A 21903-nucleotide genomic window follows, 5' to 3' on the forward strand; every position below is an offset into this window, starting at 1 on the left:
TTGCACCACATATCAGGCATACAGGTAAGCCTGCATTTATTCATGGTTAGCTTACTGGGGGGTCGGAAACTCAAGATTAGCCACTTGCAGACGGCAGGGAGAGGCACGGGGTGTGACGTACTGTATATTTTAGTTGATGAAATATTTTTGTTGACTAAATATTTTAGTTGATGAAATATTTTTTCATTTCAGTGTCACAGTATGACATCGATCTCCAAAATAAGAGAACAAAAAAATAAAAAATAAAATATATATATATATATTAATTTTTTTGGGGCAGGGAGCCGCAGCTGATTGGCTAAAGAGCAGCAGGTTGCGACCCCTGGCCTAGAGCGAACGATTGGATATTAGTAGGGCTGACCTCCATTAGTCGACTAATCGGTCGAAAGGAGCCGTAGTCGACTGGCCAACCACGTAGTCGAATAAAAATAAAGAATAATTTTTTTTTTATCTAATGAACACACTAACTAGACTAGACAAATATCAAGATGTATCCATCAGTGGACCAATTGCATGCTTTTGCAGAGGCCAAGAAGCCTTCAGTTGACTCCTTCAGACATTAAGCACCCCACAGCCCAAATGGAATGATACAAAAAAATAAAAAATATTTTTTTAATATATATATATATATTTTTTTTAGTCTACCAATATTCGACTAACGGCAAATTTTGGCCAATCATAGTCGACCATCCAAATCCTTAGTCGGGGACAGCCCTAGATATTAGACAAAACGGATTATTCGTATTGATCCTGTTCTGATCGAAGACACTTGGAGCGAGAGTAGAGTACCTGCTGACAAAGGTAACGTCTATTTTACTGAACCCCATCATAAAACATGCTTTTGTAATGATCGCAGCATTGGAACCGACCCCCCCCCCCCGATGGCTTTGTGAAGAACCATATGGTTGTGTACCTGCTGACAAAAGGTAACATCTATTTTACCGAACCCCATCATAAAACATGCTTTTGTAATGATCGCAGCGTCGGAAAACTACCCCCTCCCCCGGATGGCTTTGTGAAGAACCATATGGTTGTGTACCTGCTGACAAAAGGTAACATCTATTTTACCGAACCATAAAAATCATAAAAAAAAACAGCCTGGATTATAGTGAAACGAGGCAATCTTTAGCACGGGATAGCGCACGAACGAAGGTATGTAGAAATAAAGTTTTCCATGTTGGAGCATAAATAGTGCCTGTCAAATGAGCCATACTATTGTGTCCATAGCTATAATATAAAATATACGATAGTTGCGCAAACATCGTGAAAATTATCAATTTTCTCTGATTTATTTTACAATTTCTTTTTGCAGTAATACACAATCCTTCATGGATTTAAAAACATGAAATAAACTAAAAAAGTGCAACTAGGGCTAAAAACCCAATGAATATGCTTCTTAGAAGACTATTTTATCCATAGCAACGTACAGTACATCTGGGTAAACAGTGTCCCAAAAAGAAAAGCTCTCCAAAATTCCATTTCCTCGTCCAATCATTCGAAATGTGATTCACTTCTGGTTTTCGCTCGTCAGCTTTCACCTAGATCCCTTATTCGCACCCCCCATGTGGGGTATCATTGGAAAGCTACACTCATTGGCTACAATGCTGGCCAATCATTTTCACCATCAGCGGATGATTGGCAGTTCTGGAGTGTTGGGAGTCCGGGATGGTCATCTGACGTGCAGTGTAAAAAGATGCTCGTCTGACATGTCGTCATGTAACTCGAGAACCGAGGCACGGTTTGTGGCGAGTGAGGTGGCGTTTGAACGGCAACAAATAAATCTTCAATACGCTAGACGCTCGCAAAGTGCCGTGACTTTGTGCGTTCCGCACACATCCGTGACCCACTCAAAAACCAGTTGAGAGCCACTGCTATAGATGACATTCAGCCACTAGATGTCGCACTAGAACACCAGCATGTCATTTATCCAATCAGGTGCATTCCACGTGGGGAAATGGGAAGTAGGGAGGGGATACATGTAAACAACAACATTCATTTTGGATATGCCAACATTTTTTAAACGATTAATTAATTAAATAAATGTTTTTTTGAGGGGGGGGGGGGGGGGGGGGGCTTTTATTCTGAACCTTTCTAAAAGCTCTGTGGATGAATTTGTTAAAAATGATTACTAATCATAAAAATTTTAGAACACCTTTAACCGATTAAATAAAGAATCTTCTATTAATTGTTCCCTCCATCCTTTTTTGCCTAGTTTACAAATAAGAACCAAAGTTGAGTTGGAAAAAGTGAAATCATTTTACCGGTAATTCCATCTGTGCAGCATTGTTTATTCACAGTGTCCACAGAAAAGACGATGAGCGCAGCCATAAAAAAGGTATGGTTTGGTTTCTTTAACCCTTTCAGTGCCACGGACGACATATCTCGTTTTATTAGCGATCTGAAATCATATTTCATCAATCGAGTCTCCCGTTGGTACAGCAGCCCCTACAGGAGCTCAGAATGGAAAAAAGCGCCCCCTATCGTCTATCCCTGTGTAACTGCAGGTCAGTCGCTTAGACTGACCTGGGATCTGTAGATATGTAGGGGCGGAGCCAGCTGGTTCCTTGTGCTGGCAAGAAGTCTGATCAACATGGAAGTCATCGCGGGACGGGAATCAGCCTGGAATATATATTTACAGCAGCCAATACTCAATCAATAAGCGTGATCGATATTTGGAATGGCGATCAGGAATTGGAATGATCTTTTTGGAGAACATCTGATCTGAGGTAAGGAATCTATTTTACCAGTCTTGGGATAATCAGAGTTGTATTCGCTGCAATCTCAGCGTTTGCCCTATGTGTGATGTGGCTGTTTGTGTGCGATCGCTGATGAGGAAACAAGAGAATCGATGTTTCAGATCGCCTGTATAGCGTGCATACGTACACATATACTATCGATAATCTAGCGTTTATTTGAAAACGATTCATAAATAGGCCGAAAAATGACAGTTTTTGTGTATTCTAGAATATTCCAGTAAATGTCTTTTATCATGGAATCTTTATATTTTCCTTGAAAACGAGGGCTTTTCAAAATTCTATAAAATGAAAATGAACAGATAAAAAAACAATCCGCTTCGACAATGTTGACTGGAAAACGAGTCATTGATAAGCGACGGGCAGATTAGACACATAGCCATAATTTAAAACATAGATTAGGCGTTTTTAAGCTAACATTGAAGCGGATGGTGGCATTCAACAGGTAAATCAAGGTCAAGCAATGGCTCTGCATGAAAAGATAAGTGCTTTACTTTTCTGATAACAACACTGCATAACTCCTATATTTTCAGACTAGCTTAATATTTTGTTATTCGTGATACTATGTATACATACATGCAGTTCAAAAGTTATTATTACCACATTTACTTTCAAACTAATTTGGTTGCGGAGGTCAGTTTGTCAGTAATAAGGAACTTGGGGCAGAGCCGTTTTGCTGGCTGTGACATACAGCTCTGCGTAGGAGTGTGTTTTGTGGCATGTGATTATACTGAAAACTAAAGAGTTATTAATTAAATTTTCCATTTACACAACTTTTGTGTATATCATCACACTAAACTTTTATATTCTAGGAAGAACCTCTACCTGGAGTTGTCTTGCCATGAGGACGACTTCATGGGAGGGTGGGTTGTATTTATAACAGTTGGAGAACATCAGTCTGAAATCAGCAGCAAACTCCTGGGCATTTGGATATTCTCGTCGATCCATTTTTCTCTTTGAGAGAATAGACAAAAGAACAAACGTTAAACATTTATTCAGTGCATGTATGAAGTCAGCGAAACAATAGAGTATAATAATAAACAGCCATTTGAACATAATACCAAGTATTATGTATTCAACACAAGATTATCTAATAATAATCTGACTGTATTGTCAGGGTCGTTCCACCTTGATGGAGCCCAGATCCATGGGCTCCCTGATAATGTCATGGTAGTCGTGTAAGCCCAGGGTGGTTGCGTCGACGGGGGTATAGAAGGGCCAGGCGTAGGGGGAGTGCCTCTTGGTAAAGATCTCCTTCAGGACCACGTTGCAGTATTTGAGCTGCTCGGACAGCCTGGCCCTCTTGGCCACCGGGGGGGAGTCGGGCAGGTGTTTCCTGGGAGGCTTGATGGGCCGCCCACTGCCACCGCGCCTGGAGACGATCTCGGAGGAGGGCACCGCCAGATGACCCGTGCGGGGGGAGGACTCACAGCTGGTGACGGCCAAGGGGGTCGGTGTCGTGGTGTCCGCTTTCCTCTTCACACCCTTCTTGGTCTGAAAATATTAAGAATAGAAATGCCTTCTTTATAATCAAAGTAATAACAATGCAAATAGTATATGAATAGACTTATGTGCCACACATACTGTAGGGCTGGGCGATATGGACAAAATATATCACAATATTCTTCTTGGTTTTTGATGGTATAACAGTATTTAGTTTTCCAGTACAGTTTTATTAAAAAAAAATATATATATATATATATATACTGCTACAAGGAACAATCTTTTGATGAACTTAAATCTTTTTTTACAATATATATATATATATATATATATATATATATATATATATATATATATATATATATATATATATATATATATATAGTGGACAATGCTATAGTTAATTCCATACCTTTGCATGGATTCATGATGGTATAGCTTCATATTCGGTAAACCTCCCAGCCATAGCCACACATTACAAATGCTTAGTTTTTTCCAAATCCACATTTCACCAAAACACCCGCCATCAAAGCGGACAATTTGTACTTCTTCGGCCTCGCTCTCCAAATGCGTGTGCTTTTCACTGCATGTACACCGTGCAGAGGGGAACCATCAAAAGGACTGACCGCGGCGTGGATCTGTGTGGAGAGCTGGGCAGGTGGGATGGAATGGAGCGCATCAGGAGGGATGACCGTCACCGTCTGCTGAAACACAAACTCGGACAGCGGCGAGAGCGCCCTCTGCTTCACGGCCCCTGCAGAGGACGTCCAGAAGGCGGAATTAAACCCCACTCCTCCATCTGTCTCCTACTGTAGTCGGGCATGTTATAGACAAATGTGCATGCTTGTGTGGAATTTATGTGTGCCATTATTACTGTCAATGTAATGATTGTGGAATATTTAAAATAAGGCTTTGGCTGCATGTGTATTGTCACCGAATTTCCTTATCCTTATCACATCATAGGTTGGGTGCTACCAGTGGTGGTGAAGGAGGCTATTTCCACCATACATTGTGGGGAGCGCTTTGAGTGTCTAGAAAAGCGCTATATAAATATAATGAATTATTATTATCGCCCTATTTCACTGTGTCCGTTGCCATGTGAAATTTTTTTTTATCACAGAGGAGGGTTGGTTGGTGGGGATATTTTGCCATGTTAGCTATTGTTTGATCAATTAAAAGATGCTTTGATATGACGTTTACCAACCGATTATAACATCACTCGCATGAAATGCAGATTTTCATAATTTAGCAATTCACAAAAGACAAGATAATAATTTCATGTTATTTTTTTAATGAGACCAAGAGGCATTCACCCCCATATCATGTGTTCCGTTTGTTCAGAGTGTGAGATCTGGTTTTGTTTTTCAATGTATTCATAATGTAAATATCTGGAGAAGCAGACATCTACTGACAGATATATAGATATTAGTTTAAATAGATGTATGTATGTATGCGTGTCTCCAGTCAGACTGTGCAGACAAGGGCCTTTATCAGCTGAACTCCCAAGCCCCAAAGATACCCAACAAGCCAAGGTCATTACCACCACAGCAGAGAAGTGATGGGGGCAGGGAAGCCACAGTGTTTGATTTGGGTGAGAGCCTGAGAGGTGCTTTAATATCAACAGAGAAGCCGTTGCCATGGGGAAGAGATAGAGACTAATAAATTTGGGTTGTGGGTGAGACGGAGATGCATTGCGCGGTTGCTATGGGCTATCAGCCGTTGCTAAGGGCTTTAGTTTATAGCTGGGAGTTCTTCCGGGTTTGGTCAGACTTAGGAACGAAGGGTGGACACGTAGACAGAGACCTGAGGAGCTATAGGGTGAGGGGAAGGGACGCATGGCCCCACCCTCCGGTTGCCACAAGCTAGCTTCGGCTAACAGGGAAGGCTTTTTGGATAACAGTAGGCCGCGACCACCACCATGGGACTAATAACAGAAGAGACAGTAGAGATAATGAATTCGATATATTTTTCAAGGACCTTTCAGAACTGTTTCCACCTTGTACAGAGTATGTTTATGAAAATAAACACCACGATCTAAGGAAAGAGATCACGTTTCCAGTGTCGAATTCTTCTGAGTCAGATTGCATTAACGGGGTTGAAACAGTTGTACAGCCAGTATGGGGAAGGTCGACTTCGGAGTAAGAGATAAACACAACGCAGAAACTTCACGGAACCACAGGTGACGAGATGATACTGGCTGATTATGACGTAATCCAACAAGAATGAAATAGGACGAATGACCCATCTCAAGCCATGCGCTCTTTTCTTGATCCTCCAATCGCAACCACCGCATCACAACCGTCACTTCCCTCAAAGGAAACGATTGAAGGATCAAGAAAAGAGGGCATGGCTTGAGATAGGTCATTCGTTGCGAGTGATGTTATAATCGGTTGGTAAACGTCATATCAAAGCATCTTTTCATTTATCAAACAATAGAACATGGCTAAATAACGGGACTTGAGATCAGAGCTAGGGCTGCACGATTTTGGGAAATAATCTAATTGCGATTTTTCTGACAGATATTGTGATTGCGATAAAATTTAAAATTAAAAAAAAAATGTAAGCAGCCCCACAGAGGTTTATTGTAAAATGCGGCTTGCATCTGGCCTACGCGGTGAGTCTGTTCGGGACACCGAGCCTGAACATTTTTATTTTTACCTGGGAATCGATACCGGCACCCAACGGTACCTTTTTTTCTGTACTTTACTCTCCCTCTCTGAAGTCTAAACTTCACAACACACAATCTAAAACCCCTTACCTCCCTCTCCCAAACCGTTCCTACAACAATTTGTCATGCAACATACAACATGATATTGCATGATCATGTATATTTATTTTGTATTATAATTTGTTTTATGTTTAAATATCAACATTATCTGGCAATCCTCAGTAAATACGATCAAACTCCTCTGATGTCAGACCAGATATGAGACACGTGCACACACACCGAAAATGTATGAAGTTAAATGTTTATTATCATCAACTATCCAGTTAGTTTTTATAGTGCAATGTTTTTCTACTTAAACATTAATTGAACCAGTAGAGAGAGAGAGATGGGCTCCCCCGAGCCTGCTCCCCCCCACCCTTTCCTTACTCAGCTCAGATGTTTTCTCTGTCAAGTTCAAGTTCAAGTTCTTTAATAGTTGTCATACAGAGTACAGAATACTTTCATACAAAATGCTTCTTACTGTTACGCTCCAGAGACTGTGCTAGACAAGATAGTATCAAATAACATAATATAGCATGTAATTTAGAAGAAGAAAAATGAGGTCACAGTGTTCGGTATAGACATATGTACAATGTTCTGAGTTACCATATAATATACAATACTATGCAGTGTACTAATGTACAGTACTATCTAGTGCAAAGCAGAAATGGGATGAGGTACAATTTTAGGTACAATTTACAGTAAGGTGTACGAGTTGTAGTGCAATCCTTCATCCATAAATATAAAGTGTGGGGAGTGGGTGCTACAGTGTGTTTGTTTAAAGTGGGTGTGTGCTATAGAGTGTGTGGAGTGGGTGCTACAGTGTGTTTGTTTAAAGTGAGTGTGTGCGTGTGGATGTGTGTGCTATGTGCGTTTGGTGGTTGTTGTTGTGTAGTGTTCATTCATTGTTCGTTTAGCAGCCTGATGGCCTGGGGATAGAAGCTTCTTCTGAGTCTTTCTGTGCTCGCCTTGAGACTCCGGTATCGCTTGCCTGACCGCAGCAGTTCAAAGAGGCAGTTGTTCGGGTGACTGGAGTCTTTAATGATTCTCTTAGCCTTGCCCTTGCAACGCTTGTTGTAAATGTTCTGGAGGGTGGGGAGCCCCCCTCCAATTGTGCGTTCGGCTGAACGTGTCACTCTTTGTAGTCTGCTTCGGTCTTGTGCAGTGCTATTCCCAAACCAGGAGGTGATGTTGCCGGTCAAGATGCTCTCTATTGTACATGAGTAGAAGTTCTTAAGGATCTTCTGACTGACTTGGAACTTCCTTAGGCGCCTGAGGAAGTAGAGGCGTTGTCGTGCCTTCTTCACAACACTGTCAATGTGTGTGGTCCATGTCAAGTCCTCGGATATGTAGGCTCCGAGGTACTTAAAGCTGTTGACTCTCTCAACCGGTGCCCCGTCGATGCTGAGGGGGCTGTAGTCCTTGACCCCCGACCTCCTGAAGTCCACAATCATCTCCTTTGTTTTGCTGATGTTCAGGGAGAGGCTGTTTTCCTGGCACCATCCCGCCAGGACCTTGACCTCTTCCAGGTAGGCCCTCTCGTCGTTGGCAGAGATCAGGCCCACCACCACTGTGTCGTCAGCAAATTTGATGATTGTATTGCTACTCCGCTGAGCCACACAGTTGTGTGTGTACAGGGAGTAGAGGAGGGGACTCAGAACACAGCCCTGGGGGGCCCCTATGTTGAGGGTGATGGATGAGGAGGTGCAGTTGCCTGCTCTCACCACCTGGGGTCTGCCAGTCAGGAAGTCCAAGACCCACTAGCAGAGGTCATAGCCCAAGCCCATGAGCAGGGTTAGCTAGGAACAGCTTTCTCAAGCTTTGGAATGGGCTACTACAGGACCATATCCACTTAGACACCCCGGTCTCTCTTGGTGAATTTAAATGTATTACATAACTTCCTACAAGAAGAATGTCGCTGCTTTCAGTAGTCGGGTCCCAACTGCAAAATTACTGTATTACCCTGTATTATACTGTCATACACTTTTAGTATCATGTAGACTATTCTGCTTTGTGTTTACATGTGATGTATTGTATACTGTACATTAGGGATGGGTACCGAATTCGGTACTTTTAAAAAGGTACTTACTGAAACACGTCGGTCGTCGGTACTACAGAGTATCGATTCACGTGAGATACCGTTGTCGGTACTTTATTCAGAACTTTTTTTCCACTTTCTTTCCACTTTTTTCTTTTCATGTCAACGTTCACACGCACAATATACGCTTACCTAGGATTTGACTTGATTCAACAACAAAGCAGTCGGGGCAATGGCAAGCCGAAAACGGTCGAAAGTGTGGTTATTTGAAGTTTGGATTTTTTCCCCCACAACTGAGGTAGGTAGATTACATTTTTTGAGACTAAAGTACCGGAAAAAGGTACCGTTGGGTACCGGTATCGATTCACAGGTACCGGTACCGTATCGCTTCAAATGTGAACGGTACCCATCCCTAGTATACATGCACTTTTATTATGTTCTTTTTTTTTTTTAAACTTTGACCAGTCAGCTGGTTCTTTTCAGGGTTTATCGCTTTTTCTGGTCAAGTATGACCGACAGAAACAGGTTGAATGGGATATAGATCGGGGAAAGACACTGAGAAAATACGGCGAGTCCGGGAGTCGAACTCGTGTACCCCAGATCCGTGACGCGCACGGTTGTCCCCGACGCCGAAATAGCGCCGAGATACGCGGTGAGCTACTGGAGCTCCCCCTTTTATTATGTTCTTGTGTGATGTATCGCACATTTTATTGCTGTGTGATGTATTGCAAATGTCATTGCTGTCATCTTGGCCAGGTATCCCTTGCAAAGGAGATCTTGTATCTCAATGGGACTTCCTGGTTAAATAAATTTAAAATAAAATATTGCGATTTGCATCATTCCAAATTGCGATTTCGATTTAAAATCGATTAATCGTTCAGCCCTAATCAGCGCTGTACAACACCAACAGCTTAATCCTAGACATCCCGTTCAGTGCAACACCAGACCAGTGTAACACCAGACCAGTGTAACAGTCCAAATATCCAGTTTGTTTTTATAGTGTGTGTGTGTGTGTGTGTGTGTGTGTGTGTGTGTGTGTGTGTGTGTGTGTGTGTGTGCATGTGTAGATGAGGTCAGAGGAGTTTGATAGTATTTACTGAGGATGGCCAGATAATGTTGATATTTAAATTTTAAAAAGAATCATACAAAACACAAAGCGCCTAACCATCATGTATCACAATGGTGATGTCAGGCAGAGATGGGGAGAAGCATTAACCTATAGAGGACATCTCTTTGAAAGAAATTACATTTTAGTTTTTTTCTGATTTATTTTAAACAAATTATTATTTTGTATTATTTAATTATTGCACTGCACTGGCAGTTGAACTGCACTGGCACTGTTGTACGGCAGATGTACCGTTATTAAAGTTAGTTAAAAACATAATTTTGTATTGTTTTTTTTGTTAAACTTAAATCCAAAGGAATCCCTAAACAGGAAAATTCAAATCCGAAAACAGGAAAAGATAAAAACGGATTTCATAGGGCCCCGTACACCAGACCAGTGCAACACCAGACCAATGCTACACCAGACCTATACACGACTGGACACTTCACTTACATAACACCACAGCACCATATGCCGTGCTGCCAAAGCACTCAGCGCTGAATCTACAGAAGTACTGAATGATACATGTGGAGCGATAAGCATAGCCTATGCCTTGCACTGTCCTGTGTGCGTCCTTCTGTCCTTGTACCGTGTGTGTCAATACGTGCTGGAAAAAAACATTCATGTATGGCTGCACCAACGCCAATAACGGTTTCCGATTTCTGTGTTCCTCTTGCCTTAATATATACACAGTCACACACAGCATCTATACTGATATGATAGGAGGACTGGGAGGGAGACGGAGTCAGAGAGATACAGGAGAGAAGGCTCAGTCCCAGGGTACACAAGGTTGCAGTGATGTGGGGGGGGTCTTAACCACTACACCGTCTCTGGGGTACATGAGCTGATACACTGATACAACTGATACAGACTTAACTCCAAAACCAGCTGGCTGACTGTGTGGCAGTGGAGCCGGAAGACCATTGCCCCCCCCCCCCCCCCCCCCCCCCCACACTCATTTTGAGAGGGGTTTGCAGCCTTTTAAGTCATAAATCACTGTTTTCCCACAAATGCCCCTATATTGCAACACTTGCAGTAAAGTTTTAAACCGGCACATCTGGGTACTTGGCTCAGAAAGCTTGTTTGGAATGTTGTTTTGTTAGCGCAGTGCATCAAGTTATTGAGCGTTAGTGCCAATGTGAAGAGTTACGTTTGATCCGTTTTCAGGCATGCTTCTTCAGTCTCTCTCCCCTACGGTTTTTCCCCCAGTCAGCTGCAGGATGTTTCCTCATTTTCCCTATGTGGACAATTAATATTCCGCTTATGAATCTCGTTGTGACCTAAAACTGGAATGCGCGTTTCGGAGAGCAGCGTCAGCTTTTAAAACCCAAGCTGTGTCATGACTTCAAGGAAGTGCTCTACGAGTGAGAATTCTACAGTAACGCTGTTATCCATTCAGGGAGAGTTGAAGTGTTATTGCCCGCCCGCCATGGTGCGGGTTTCCCTGTCGACTGTGCGTTTCTTTGATATGTATCGAGTTGATATTTGTAGGCTGGCTCGTACATCTCTCCAGTTTAGTGTAGCCGTGAATGTGACATCTGCTGTGATGAAGCCTACTAGCTTGGAAGTGTGCCAACGTCAGTTGGTGCCAAAATGTCTCGTCTTACTGCGAAAGCCTGTGCTGCGTCACAGCGTGCGCCAGTTTTGGAGCCAACCTCCTGACCAAAACCCCATAAAAGGCAACAGCATACAAGAGTAACATTCGTTGTTTTGATATTATGTAGCCTATTTGTATCCAAATCCAAATCAATGTGCATGTAAACCTATAGGTCTCTATAGTTGTTATATTATAAGCTAACCCATGTCATCAACGGCTTATCAGATGAGTTTTCTTTTCCAGATTTATCGTCAAATATGGAGCGAGATTTTCCAGTGTATTTTGACCCCTGCTGTGCAGCATCAATCACTCCTGAAGGATTTGGGGTAAAGGTATATTTTCAGATCCAATGCAAGCCTGTCATGACGGGGATGAATCACCAAACTCTCAATGGAAAAAGATGTAGAACAACGATCTCAGGTATTAGGTATGTCCCGCTGAGGCTGACATCTAAAAACACAGACGTGAACTTTTAGGTTCGCTGGACGATCCCCATGTGCGAACACACTAGGGGCGGGGGGAAATCGGTACAGCGATATATCGCGTCATTTTGCATTCCGATATTATATCGATATGGTGATGCCAAGTATCGATACAGTGATGCCAAGTATCTGCAATAAAAGTTATTGGAGCGAGATGAACAGACTGAAAACATTATCTTATTAGATAAAACAAATATTTATTTATTTTTATATTTTTATTGCCGATGTTGACCACGTTTTCTGTTGGGGACATAATTTGCAGTTGAAAAAAGGTAAAAAATTGCAGTATATCACAACATAGAGCAATATCACAATATTACAATATCGTGACTCGTATCGTGATAATATCATAATGGTGGGGCCTGGAACACACTGTACCTGTGTTTGCCTTGCTCAGTTTCCCTGCAGACTTTATAGCAACTGCTGACACTTCGTTCTCCTCCTGGGGCATTTCTGCCACTTTCTGCAGGAAGAGCTTCTCCAGGGTTTGTGCCATTACAACGATATCGTCTCCAGGCTGGGGATAACAAGAGAGAGTTCATCAAGTATGCACTCTCTAAAGGTAACACGACTTCAGATTCGGGCAACTAGGACTGTCCCCTCTTAAGGTCCATTAGTCGGTCGGTCTGGTAATTTTTTTTTATTAAAACGTCTGTTAAACCTTGTGTTGTGTGTAACTGTATTTTATTCATTCCAATCTGGTGACAGCTCAATACACCCCTCGTGTCTGTCACAGTGTATATATAGTTTCAGATAAAGAGTATAAATCCTACAAGTATACCTTTAGCTACCAAATATCGCAAGTGTAAAGAATAAAAATGTTCCTTACCCGGTTGTATATATAGCAATTGGTGAACATGGTGTTGAAGTCCTGTATACATTCCATTGCCTTCCAGTAATAATTGTTCTCCAGACGCTTCTTAATGGTGCCCAGATCCATAGGGGTTTTTATAATTGAATAATAATCCTAGGGGGGAAATAAAGTAACAATGACATCAACACAATAAATGCATAAAGAATCATATATATATTTTTTTTTATGTTTTTGGGGTCACCTAATTGATGTCTCCCCAGTAGGCCACCTTCCCAGACAGATGAGAAACCACGCAATTGAAGCCTCAGTCAATCTAGTTTTGGTGACATTTCTGCAACCCGGACAGACACCACAATGTTGTATTATAGCTTTGAGACCTGGCTAGAGGTTTTTTACCAACTATTATTCCACCTTCATCTGTAACTAGAAAAAAAAAACCAGGACACTATTCTCCACCATCAACCGGCTACTCCGCACCCCCGATCCCCCCGCCAGTCAGGTGCCCACAACCTCTGCTCTGGGTTTTCTTCCAGGACAGGGTAAACACCATCTACCAGCAGCTCGTGGTGCCCCCCCTCCTCCTCCCCTTCACTCGCACTTCCTCCTGGATGTCTCCCCCAATGCAGCCTCTCCTCCTTCTCCCCGGTGGATGATCCTCAAGTTGCCAAGCTTATAGCTTCGGCCAAAGCCTCCACCTGTTCAGTCGACCCCATGCCTACTACCCTGGTCAAGATCTGCCTCCCTGCTCTCTGCCCCACCATGATCAACTCCTCACTAGAATCCGGTCTCGTCCCCTCCTGCTTCAAAACTGCCTCCGTCACTCCCATCATCAAGAAGCCCGGTCTTGAGTCCGATAAGCTCAACAACTACCGCCCAATCTCCGACCTTCCTTTCCTTAGTAAAATCTTGGAAAGAGCAGTGGCCGCTCAACTCCATCAATTATGTCCAACCATGAGCTCTATGAGCCTTTTCAATCCGGCTTCAGAACTCACCACAGCACAGAGACCACCCTCGTCAAAATTACCAACAACCTCCTCCTTGCAGCTGACTCTGGCCACATCAGCATCCTCATCCTCCTGGACCTTTCTGCAGCCTTTGATAGAGTTTCCCATTCCATCCTCCTCAACCGCCTATCCGACCACCTTGGCATCACTGGCTCAGCACTCTCCTGGTTTCACTCCTACCTCACCACCCGGACACAGTTCATCACCATCTGTGATTCCAGTTCCCCCTCTGCCCCAGTGAACCAAGGCGTCCCCCAAGGTTCTGTACTTGGCCGAATCCTGTTCACCATCTACATGCTCCCCCTCGGTCAGATCATCCACCGCCACAGCCTCAATTTCCACTCCTACTTCGACGACACACAACTATACATCTCCACCAAACCATCCACCCAGCTCCCCCCACGCCCCCTTGTCAACTGCCTCCACGAAATAAAAACCTGGATGTCATCTAACCTCCTCAAACTAAACGACAATAAAACTGAGCTCATGGTTGTGACACCCAAGGCCCTGCTCCGGAAGGTTAAGAGATCTCACTCTGGACATGAGACGGCTGCTCCATCTACCCCTACAACACATAAAACATGCACAGCTACATTGCACAGCCTCTTCCGGGGGGGGGGGGGGGTTAAACATGTTCACATGAGAAGGAACTACTTACCGGAATGTGCAATGCCACGGCATCTACGGGTTGGCGAAACGGCCAGGAGAAGTGGTGCTTCCACAGGCATCTGGCCACTACTCTGTCCAGATACTGCAGCTGGCTGGTCACACGCCCAGGCTTCTTGATGCTTCTGTGCTCCGGGGGAAAGGGGTTCCCCCTCGCTGTGGGCATCTGAGAGAACGCCATTCTGTCGTTCAAAGTAGAGTCGGTCGAACCGGGGGGGCACTTCTCTGCAGTCCAGCTCTCATCACACGTCGCTCTCCTAAGCCAAAGACAAAATTGGGATCTCAATTGGGAATCGTTTTAAAAAATCAGGAGAGCTGAGGGTGATACAGGTGCATTCATCTGAAGTTAATTAATCCAGTGTTGAAACAATGCTAAAGAAAAAGCCATACCTTCTCCAGTCAACAACAGGCCTGCAGTCATTCAAGTTTTGGCATATGTTGCAACTTCATTGAGTGTTGCATTATTATTATGTTATTCCATGTCCATTACATACATTTGTCGATGCCCATGTTCAATTGATAAGTTGTAATGTTTAGAGTTTGAATGTCCCAAGCTTTATTCTGGCCAGCTACAACAATGTGGAAGGAAAGTAATTGGCAAGAGAGTAAAAGAAAGATGTATGAAGAGGCCTGGAAGACATACATTTCCAATTCCATGATTTTTTTCCTCTGTAACCGTTGGAACCCTGATTGAAGTTAAAGATAAAACATAATAGTTTAAAAGCACACGCAAACATTATGGAAAATGCACTTACCATCTTTTCCAGAGTCAGACAAGAAGATGGATACCAATTAACTCTTTGTGCATTCAGTAGGAAGCTATCCGGCTGCAAGCTAGCCTAGATTTGCATAAATTAATGTGAGTGGATATGGACCAGCTAGCCTAGCCTAGCAAACACATCTTCCGGAGTTTTAAGCTTGCAATGCAGCCAGATAGTTTTCTACTGAACGCACAAAGAGTTAATTGGTATCCATCTTCTTGTCCGACTCTGGAAAAGATGGTAAGCGCATTTGCCATAATGATGTTGTTTCTTTAATTGTGATATTTGGTAGAGGCCTTTTCTCCCTTACTGCAAAAAGGAAAACGTTTTGGCTGAGGAGGCTGGAATAATTCCCAAATCTCCACCAACAAAGTTAATATACATTGCATTGTAAAATGCACTCAAGTTCTATCTACCAAGACACTAACAGTAGTCTTCTTAAGATTACATACAGGAGTCCAGAAATTAATAGAAGTTATTCTGCAATCTACCAAGATAACGGTAGTCGTTTTAAGATTACATGCAGGAGCCCAACAGTGAGTCAATCTTGTAGTTTATCTGAAACACATCCAAACTGGCTGGCATCAAGCCAAAATATTTGACCATTGTCTAAAACAGGGCTACATGTGGTCATTAGACCATTTGATCGGACAAAGGAACATCATGGCTCAAAACTGCCGTTAAGATCAGCTCTTTTTGACAGATCTTACCACCTGCGGTTATAACGCCCAACCTGACCATGAATGCAAAAACTAGAACACAAGTCCATGTCAAAAAACAAGTTGAGACTGAGGATGCATGGAAATGTTCAGGTACACAAACATGGCATGGTGGACAAATCTAGTGGACAAAACTATTTTCGGTGCAGTATTGCATTAAGTTATGCAATAATTGTCAGGCAGGAAGTGCTACACCAACTTGAAACAGCTAGTTTCTGGTAGTTGCTAGATGGGATACAGGAGATTTCAGCAAGTGATCTCTATTTTATGTTGGGGTTTGATTTATAAACAACCTTTTATGTGAAAATCACGAGTTCTGGCTTTGCAGGAATGTGACAAAAAGTACTTCCTGTAATCTTCTGTATTCCTTCTGGATATACTTGTTACTACTAGTATTCTTTTTTTAACCAGAGGTTGCCATCAATACTTATTTGCAGCAGAGATTGTGAGTACATGATTTGACGCATTACCAATAACTAATGCCAGCATACCTTCAACTGTAAAATATGGCCCTATATGAAGTTTTACAATCAATACTTAATGTAGCAGATACTGTGGGTATATGCATTTATTACCAATAACTTGCCAGCATACCATTAACTGTAAAATAAAGCCCAAAGGAATTATTGGGACGATCGTAGCAACATAGCTCAGGTCAAATAGATGTGGCCATATCAACATCAAACTACTGCATCGTATATAAAAAAAGAAACATTTGCTACAAATATCTGGGGCCAATGCTGCCACCTTCTGTCCAACTTGCCAAATGTCTCTCACACCCAACAGAATACATTAGGCTTGGGCATAGAGTACATCATCTGAATAGCAGGTTGTGTAGTAGTCCATCATAGATGGGTAAACAAAGGTTTAACGATAGATATAACAATGGATGTTCTTTTTAGCAACTTCCAAGGTTGCAATAGGGCACATGTTGATTACATTACAGGACATCTTTTACGCTTAATGTCCTGTGAAGACAAGTCTGACAGTAACACAGGATACTGATATCACATATCATTCAGGATACCAGGGTAATAGGATATCGGACCTTTCCCCAATAACAAAATCTGATGCCAAAAACACATGTCAGAAATCAAAGCCATGTCACCTTATTTTCCGCATGTCTGACAGAAAGACGTTAAATGGTGAAAAATGAATTCTATCCCTTTTATTTTTGTCCAGCAACTAATGCTCGAAGTCCATATTAAGAAACATAATGGGTTTGAACTCAACTTTATCAGACAATAAAAGTTTTAGACTCTACATATATACAATTATCTGAAGATGTGGTCAAGGGAAGCTAAAAGCAGACTAAATTAGAACATGTAGCCCTATAGGCTTCTTTGCTGCCACCAAATTCAGGTGGTATACGGAGTCCACGATTTTTTTTTTTGTGTTCACACTTGCCGCACAATTTAACAGAGGGAATCTGGAGTGAACAGTCAGCTTACTACATGTGAGAATGAGCTGCAGGGATCAATTAAAAAAATGTATAAAAACAAATCTCAAGGGAAATCAGCAATCAAAACAGAAATGTAGTCCTACCTCGAGTCAAAGCACTGAGCTCTCACAATGACCAACAGCATGTGATCAACGTTTAATATGCTGTTTGATGCTCTACAAAAACGATCCTTTACTCCCAAGGTTAATGGGAACAAATAAGTTAAGACTTTTTAGACACCAATGTCCATCAACACCACCTAGAGTACTCAAAAATGCATAACAGGATCTGTATTTCAAAACTGGCTTTCCCATGCAGGTAACCCATCTTCTACAAAACAGCCAATGGGCAATCCTACTCTACCAAGGGAGATAAGGGTTAGAGAACCTCTGGCTAAGCTTCTCTACTGCACATGCATCTTACCAATCGAATACCACTTTACTTACCAATGATCTTCATAGCCCCCAGTTAGATATTGACTTTTACCCAACCCAAAGAATTTACATTACAAGTTATGTTTATCTTGCTCACCATTTTATTTTTGATCAATACAAATTGTTATACAGAAACCATTTTTAATGTCAGAAACCATAACCCCTTCTGAATACAGGATCATACAAAAACAAAAAATATATAAAAAGAAAGCCCACTGTAGAATCGTGACATGAAAGCTATCCAAATACAAGAATTCACCAACTATAGTCCCACATCCGTAGATGATTTTAAGAAAAGGTTTTTGTAAAACATCAAACGCATTATTGTGAAGCTTTGCATCCAAATGAAAGTTACATCACGTCAAGCCCTGGGATCAGACCGGTGTTCAGCTTTGGTGTTGGTATTTTCTTGGTGTGCGTGTTGTGGGCTGGGGCTTAAGAATTAATATTGTTTAATATTGTTAAAGCATCATTATGATTGGACCATCACTGAGGGGGCAGGGGGGGGGGCATCAGCTGCTTGTGTTTTTGCACAGCAACAGACCACAGCTATCTTCAACATCATTCCTTTTTTCATATCCATCCTGTGATGCAAAGGGTAAATTCTTGGGCACTCTGGCTAAAGCAGAGGTGTGTTTGACAATTTTTTGCACTATATTCACAATGTCATAAAATACTTGATTCTGTACAATTCATTCATCAATTTCATTATTTTATCAAAGCAAATCACACAATAACTGAGTGCAAGTTCGCTGTTTCGATCTTGGAAATCAGTCTGCTTTAAGGGATATTTCACTTTATTAGAACATGCTCAGTTTCAGCAGTCTTGTGCATCTACAAGTAAAAGTGTGCGACCGCTGCTGTCACTGTCGTCCACTGTCAACACCACCATTCCTCCCAGGTGTCAGGCTCCTCCATTCATTTTGGGGACCTAATCTAAATATCATACTTCTGGAGTATAAAACTGCAAAGCAGATTTCAATAAAACAGACAATTCTGACTCAATGTAAGTTTTTGGCATTTGTTATGCATTTACATATTACCATTGCAAAATTAAAGCATATCGAGTAAATGTGTTTGTGTGCTGCGCATCTTCGCCTGGCAAGGAATGCTTAGGGAGTAGTTACCAATGCTTAAATGCAGTTTTTTTTGGGAGAGAAATTACAAAAGGTTGGTCAAACTACACAACAATGATTTATAGAATGGCATTGCTGTAGTATGATATTTACACTGACTAGGTGAATGAAAGTTAATCAGGCGCCTGATACCAGGGGAGTGGTGTTGACAGCGGGTGACACGGTCATCATCATGAATGACAGCGTTGCGAGATGGATACATGGCACAATGGCTCTTTTGGATCACTGGCATTTATTGGTAATGCATGGCACTGCGAGCAACTGCGTTTAATAATAATAATATGAGTCACCCTCACGAAAGATAGCAACGTTACATATTGGATTCACGGCGTCCCATGCTCTCACAACCGCCGCACTGTTGTCAAGGAAACAATTTATATAGTCAGTCTTGACATTATTAACGTTTGATTGATTGAAAACTGTATTAACAGATTGCAGAATGGGTACAATACAGTACAGCTCAATAAACACAATTGTTAAGGGGATGCAGACCAGAGAAAGACTTTCGTCTTGTTTACACCAGGGTCCCCCATTTTCAATTCATCAGGACACGTTAAATGTAAGACGGTCTTTTTGCAGCACAAGCACACATTTAACTTCACATATTACAAAACACATTACCTACTATATTGTTAGCAAGCCAACATAGCTATGAGTTGCTAATATTTTGCGCTATCTTGCTCTAACGTTAGCCCCGCAACATGAATTGGTCCCTAAGGACCAAGCCTAGCTAGCCGGGCCTAGCTAGCTGGCTAACGTTAGTTATTTGACCACCTTAAGACAATTTACCTTTCCGTCTCTGGTACAAGACTGTTTTAGTTGCCGAACTGAGACCGACGATTTACAGATACACATTAATACACTAGCATTAACGTTATCTTACGAAATAAACTATGGTATAAACTAACCTACGTCCAAACGTATTCTTCGATGGCGACGTCCCTTGCGTGTGTGTTAGCTTAGCCTAGCAACCGCCTTGTATTTATACCTTTCTGTGGAAAACTCGGAGCTGATTGGTCTAAACACGCCACGTGGCCCGTTCCTTGTTGTTCTGCGCAGAACTCAACTCACTTCCAGTTGAGCAAGTAACGCTGGCGGCACACCTTCTGAAGGACGGCGTTAGTTATTAACATACGAGACACAATGAAACGCATGTACAACTTAAAAACAAGTTATCGAAATAAATAACACGAATCACCAGCGGCAGCGACGTCAATGGATAATTCTAAAACATTGTCTGGTGGTCATGATGACAACAATGTGTGCAATGCATGTAGCTGGTTGGGCTCGATCAGAAACCACCCCCTAAATAAGCTTGGAACAAACAAGTCATGGATAGACCAAGAATGTGGCAGCCGATGAAATGGGCGGAGAAGGGGATGCGGCGCGTTTAATGTTTGGTGGGTCCGCGTGGTAATCCGTCACTAGCAAATCACATGACCGAGGCGCGTGTACGAGGCATAGGTTAGTGGTACGAGTCATGGTGGTTTGTTTAAAGGAAACCCCACAGGAGGACCGAGTACTCCTGTACTCTGTTCATTCAATTTGCTATAGCTAGTTAAACCAGGTTTGATAGCCACCTCGTTTGATTAAAGGAAACCAATCAAAATGGCAACCAATCAATGTAATAAAAAAAGTCAACCAAACGAACAAGATTCTTGTACCGGATCTTCTCTCTGGTAAACAAGAATACCCTGAAGACTCTAGCAGGAGCACTCATTCAAGGGTACTACGACTATGCTTGCACCTCAAGGCTCATAATAATAATAGATTCAATTTGTACCGCACTTTATATTCGCGAGAATCTCAGAGTGCTACAGGAAATAAAGATAAAAAGTTAAATGAATAAAACAATTAAAATGAATAAAACAACCAATGAAATGGAAGAACATACAAATAAAATAAAATAATAATAAAATGAATAGAAATAAAAGTAAAAGAAAAATTCAGGCAAAAGCCTTGTTAAAAAGAAATGTTTTTAGGCCCCTTTTACGGATTGTGGTGCTTTCAGGTGGAAACTGGAAGAGCATTCCGGGTGCGGCAGAGCAGAAGGCTCGATCGCCCATGGTACCAAAGCACATCTAAGGCACTAAAAACAAGATTACAAACATCACAAAACAAACTGGTCAGACTACTGCGTGGCCTTACTCCTAAAACCCACCTCACCCCTGCCCACTTTGACAACCTACGATGGCTTAGAGTAGACGACAGTACAGCAACTTGCAATGGGCCTGGTCTACAAGATACACTACACCACAAAGGTACTTAGGTATACATGTCGAGGTACTTCCCAAAGGTCAGTGAATACCACAACACCAGAGGGAGTCCCACAAATCATGTACAACCCAGATTCAGCTCAAACAAGGGACTAAACACGTTTAGAAATTATGCCACATCAATGTGGAACGCCCTACCCACAGAGCCACAGCCGTAAAAAAAAATGTGGCCCCCGTGAATGTCAGAACCCCCCCCCCCCCCCCCCTCCTAATGTACAGTTTTCTCCCCCTCGTATGTATATATTTTCTGTTAGGATCTCCAGCACTGTATATTTGCATATCTTGTATGTCACAAATGTAACTACTGTATATGTATGTCATGATATATATCTATCTGTATGTATGTATGCATATGTCATAAATGTCATTGAATTGAAAATGGGGGACCCTGATATAAACAAGACGAAAGTATTTCTCTGGTCTGCATCCCCTTAACAATTGTGTGTATTGAGCTGTACTATTGTACGGTACCCATTCTGCAATCTGTTAATAAAGTTTTCAATCAATCATCATTTGGGAATTCATAG

General features: G+C 42.1%; 1 protein-coding gene across 1 annotated transcript in view; it reads right to left on the bottom strand.

Annotated features, from left to right (window-relative positions):
- brdt (bromodomain, testis-specific) overlaps positions 1-20032 on the bottom strand; it is an 84802-nt gene extending 64770 nt beyond the window's left edge. Inside the window, exons 1-7 of the mRNA XM_084308388.1 lie at positions 19890-20032; positions 14602-14866; positions 12955-13092; positions 12504-12642; positions 4823-4950; positions 3882-4247; positions 3579-3707 (exon numbers count right to left, since the gene is read on the bottom strand). Coding sequence (XP_084164514.1) covers positions 3579-3707; positions 3882-4247; positions 4823-4950; positions 12504-12642; positions 12955-13092; positions 14602-14790 — 1089 coding nt within the window. The 5' untranslated portion in view covers positions 14791-14866; positions 19890-20032. The remainder of the gene's footprint in view (positions 1-3578; positions 3708-3881; positions 4248-4822; positions 4951-12503; positions 12643-12954; positions 13093-14601; positions 14867-19889) is intronic.
- Positions 20033-21903: the final 1871 nt, after the last annotated feature.

Source organism: Notolepis coatsorum, assembly GCF_963971535.1.
Source record: "Notolepis coatsorum genome assembly, chromosome: 2".
Classification (NCBI taxonomy): Eukaryota; Metazoa; Chordata; class Actinopteri; order Aulopiformes; family Paralepididae; genus Notolepis; species Notolepis coatsorum.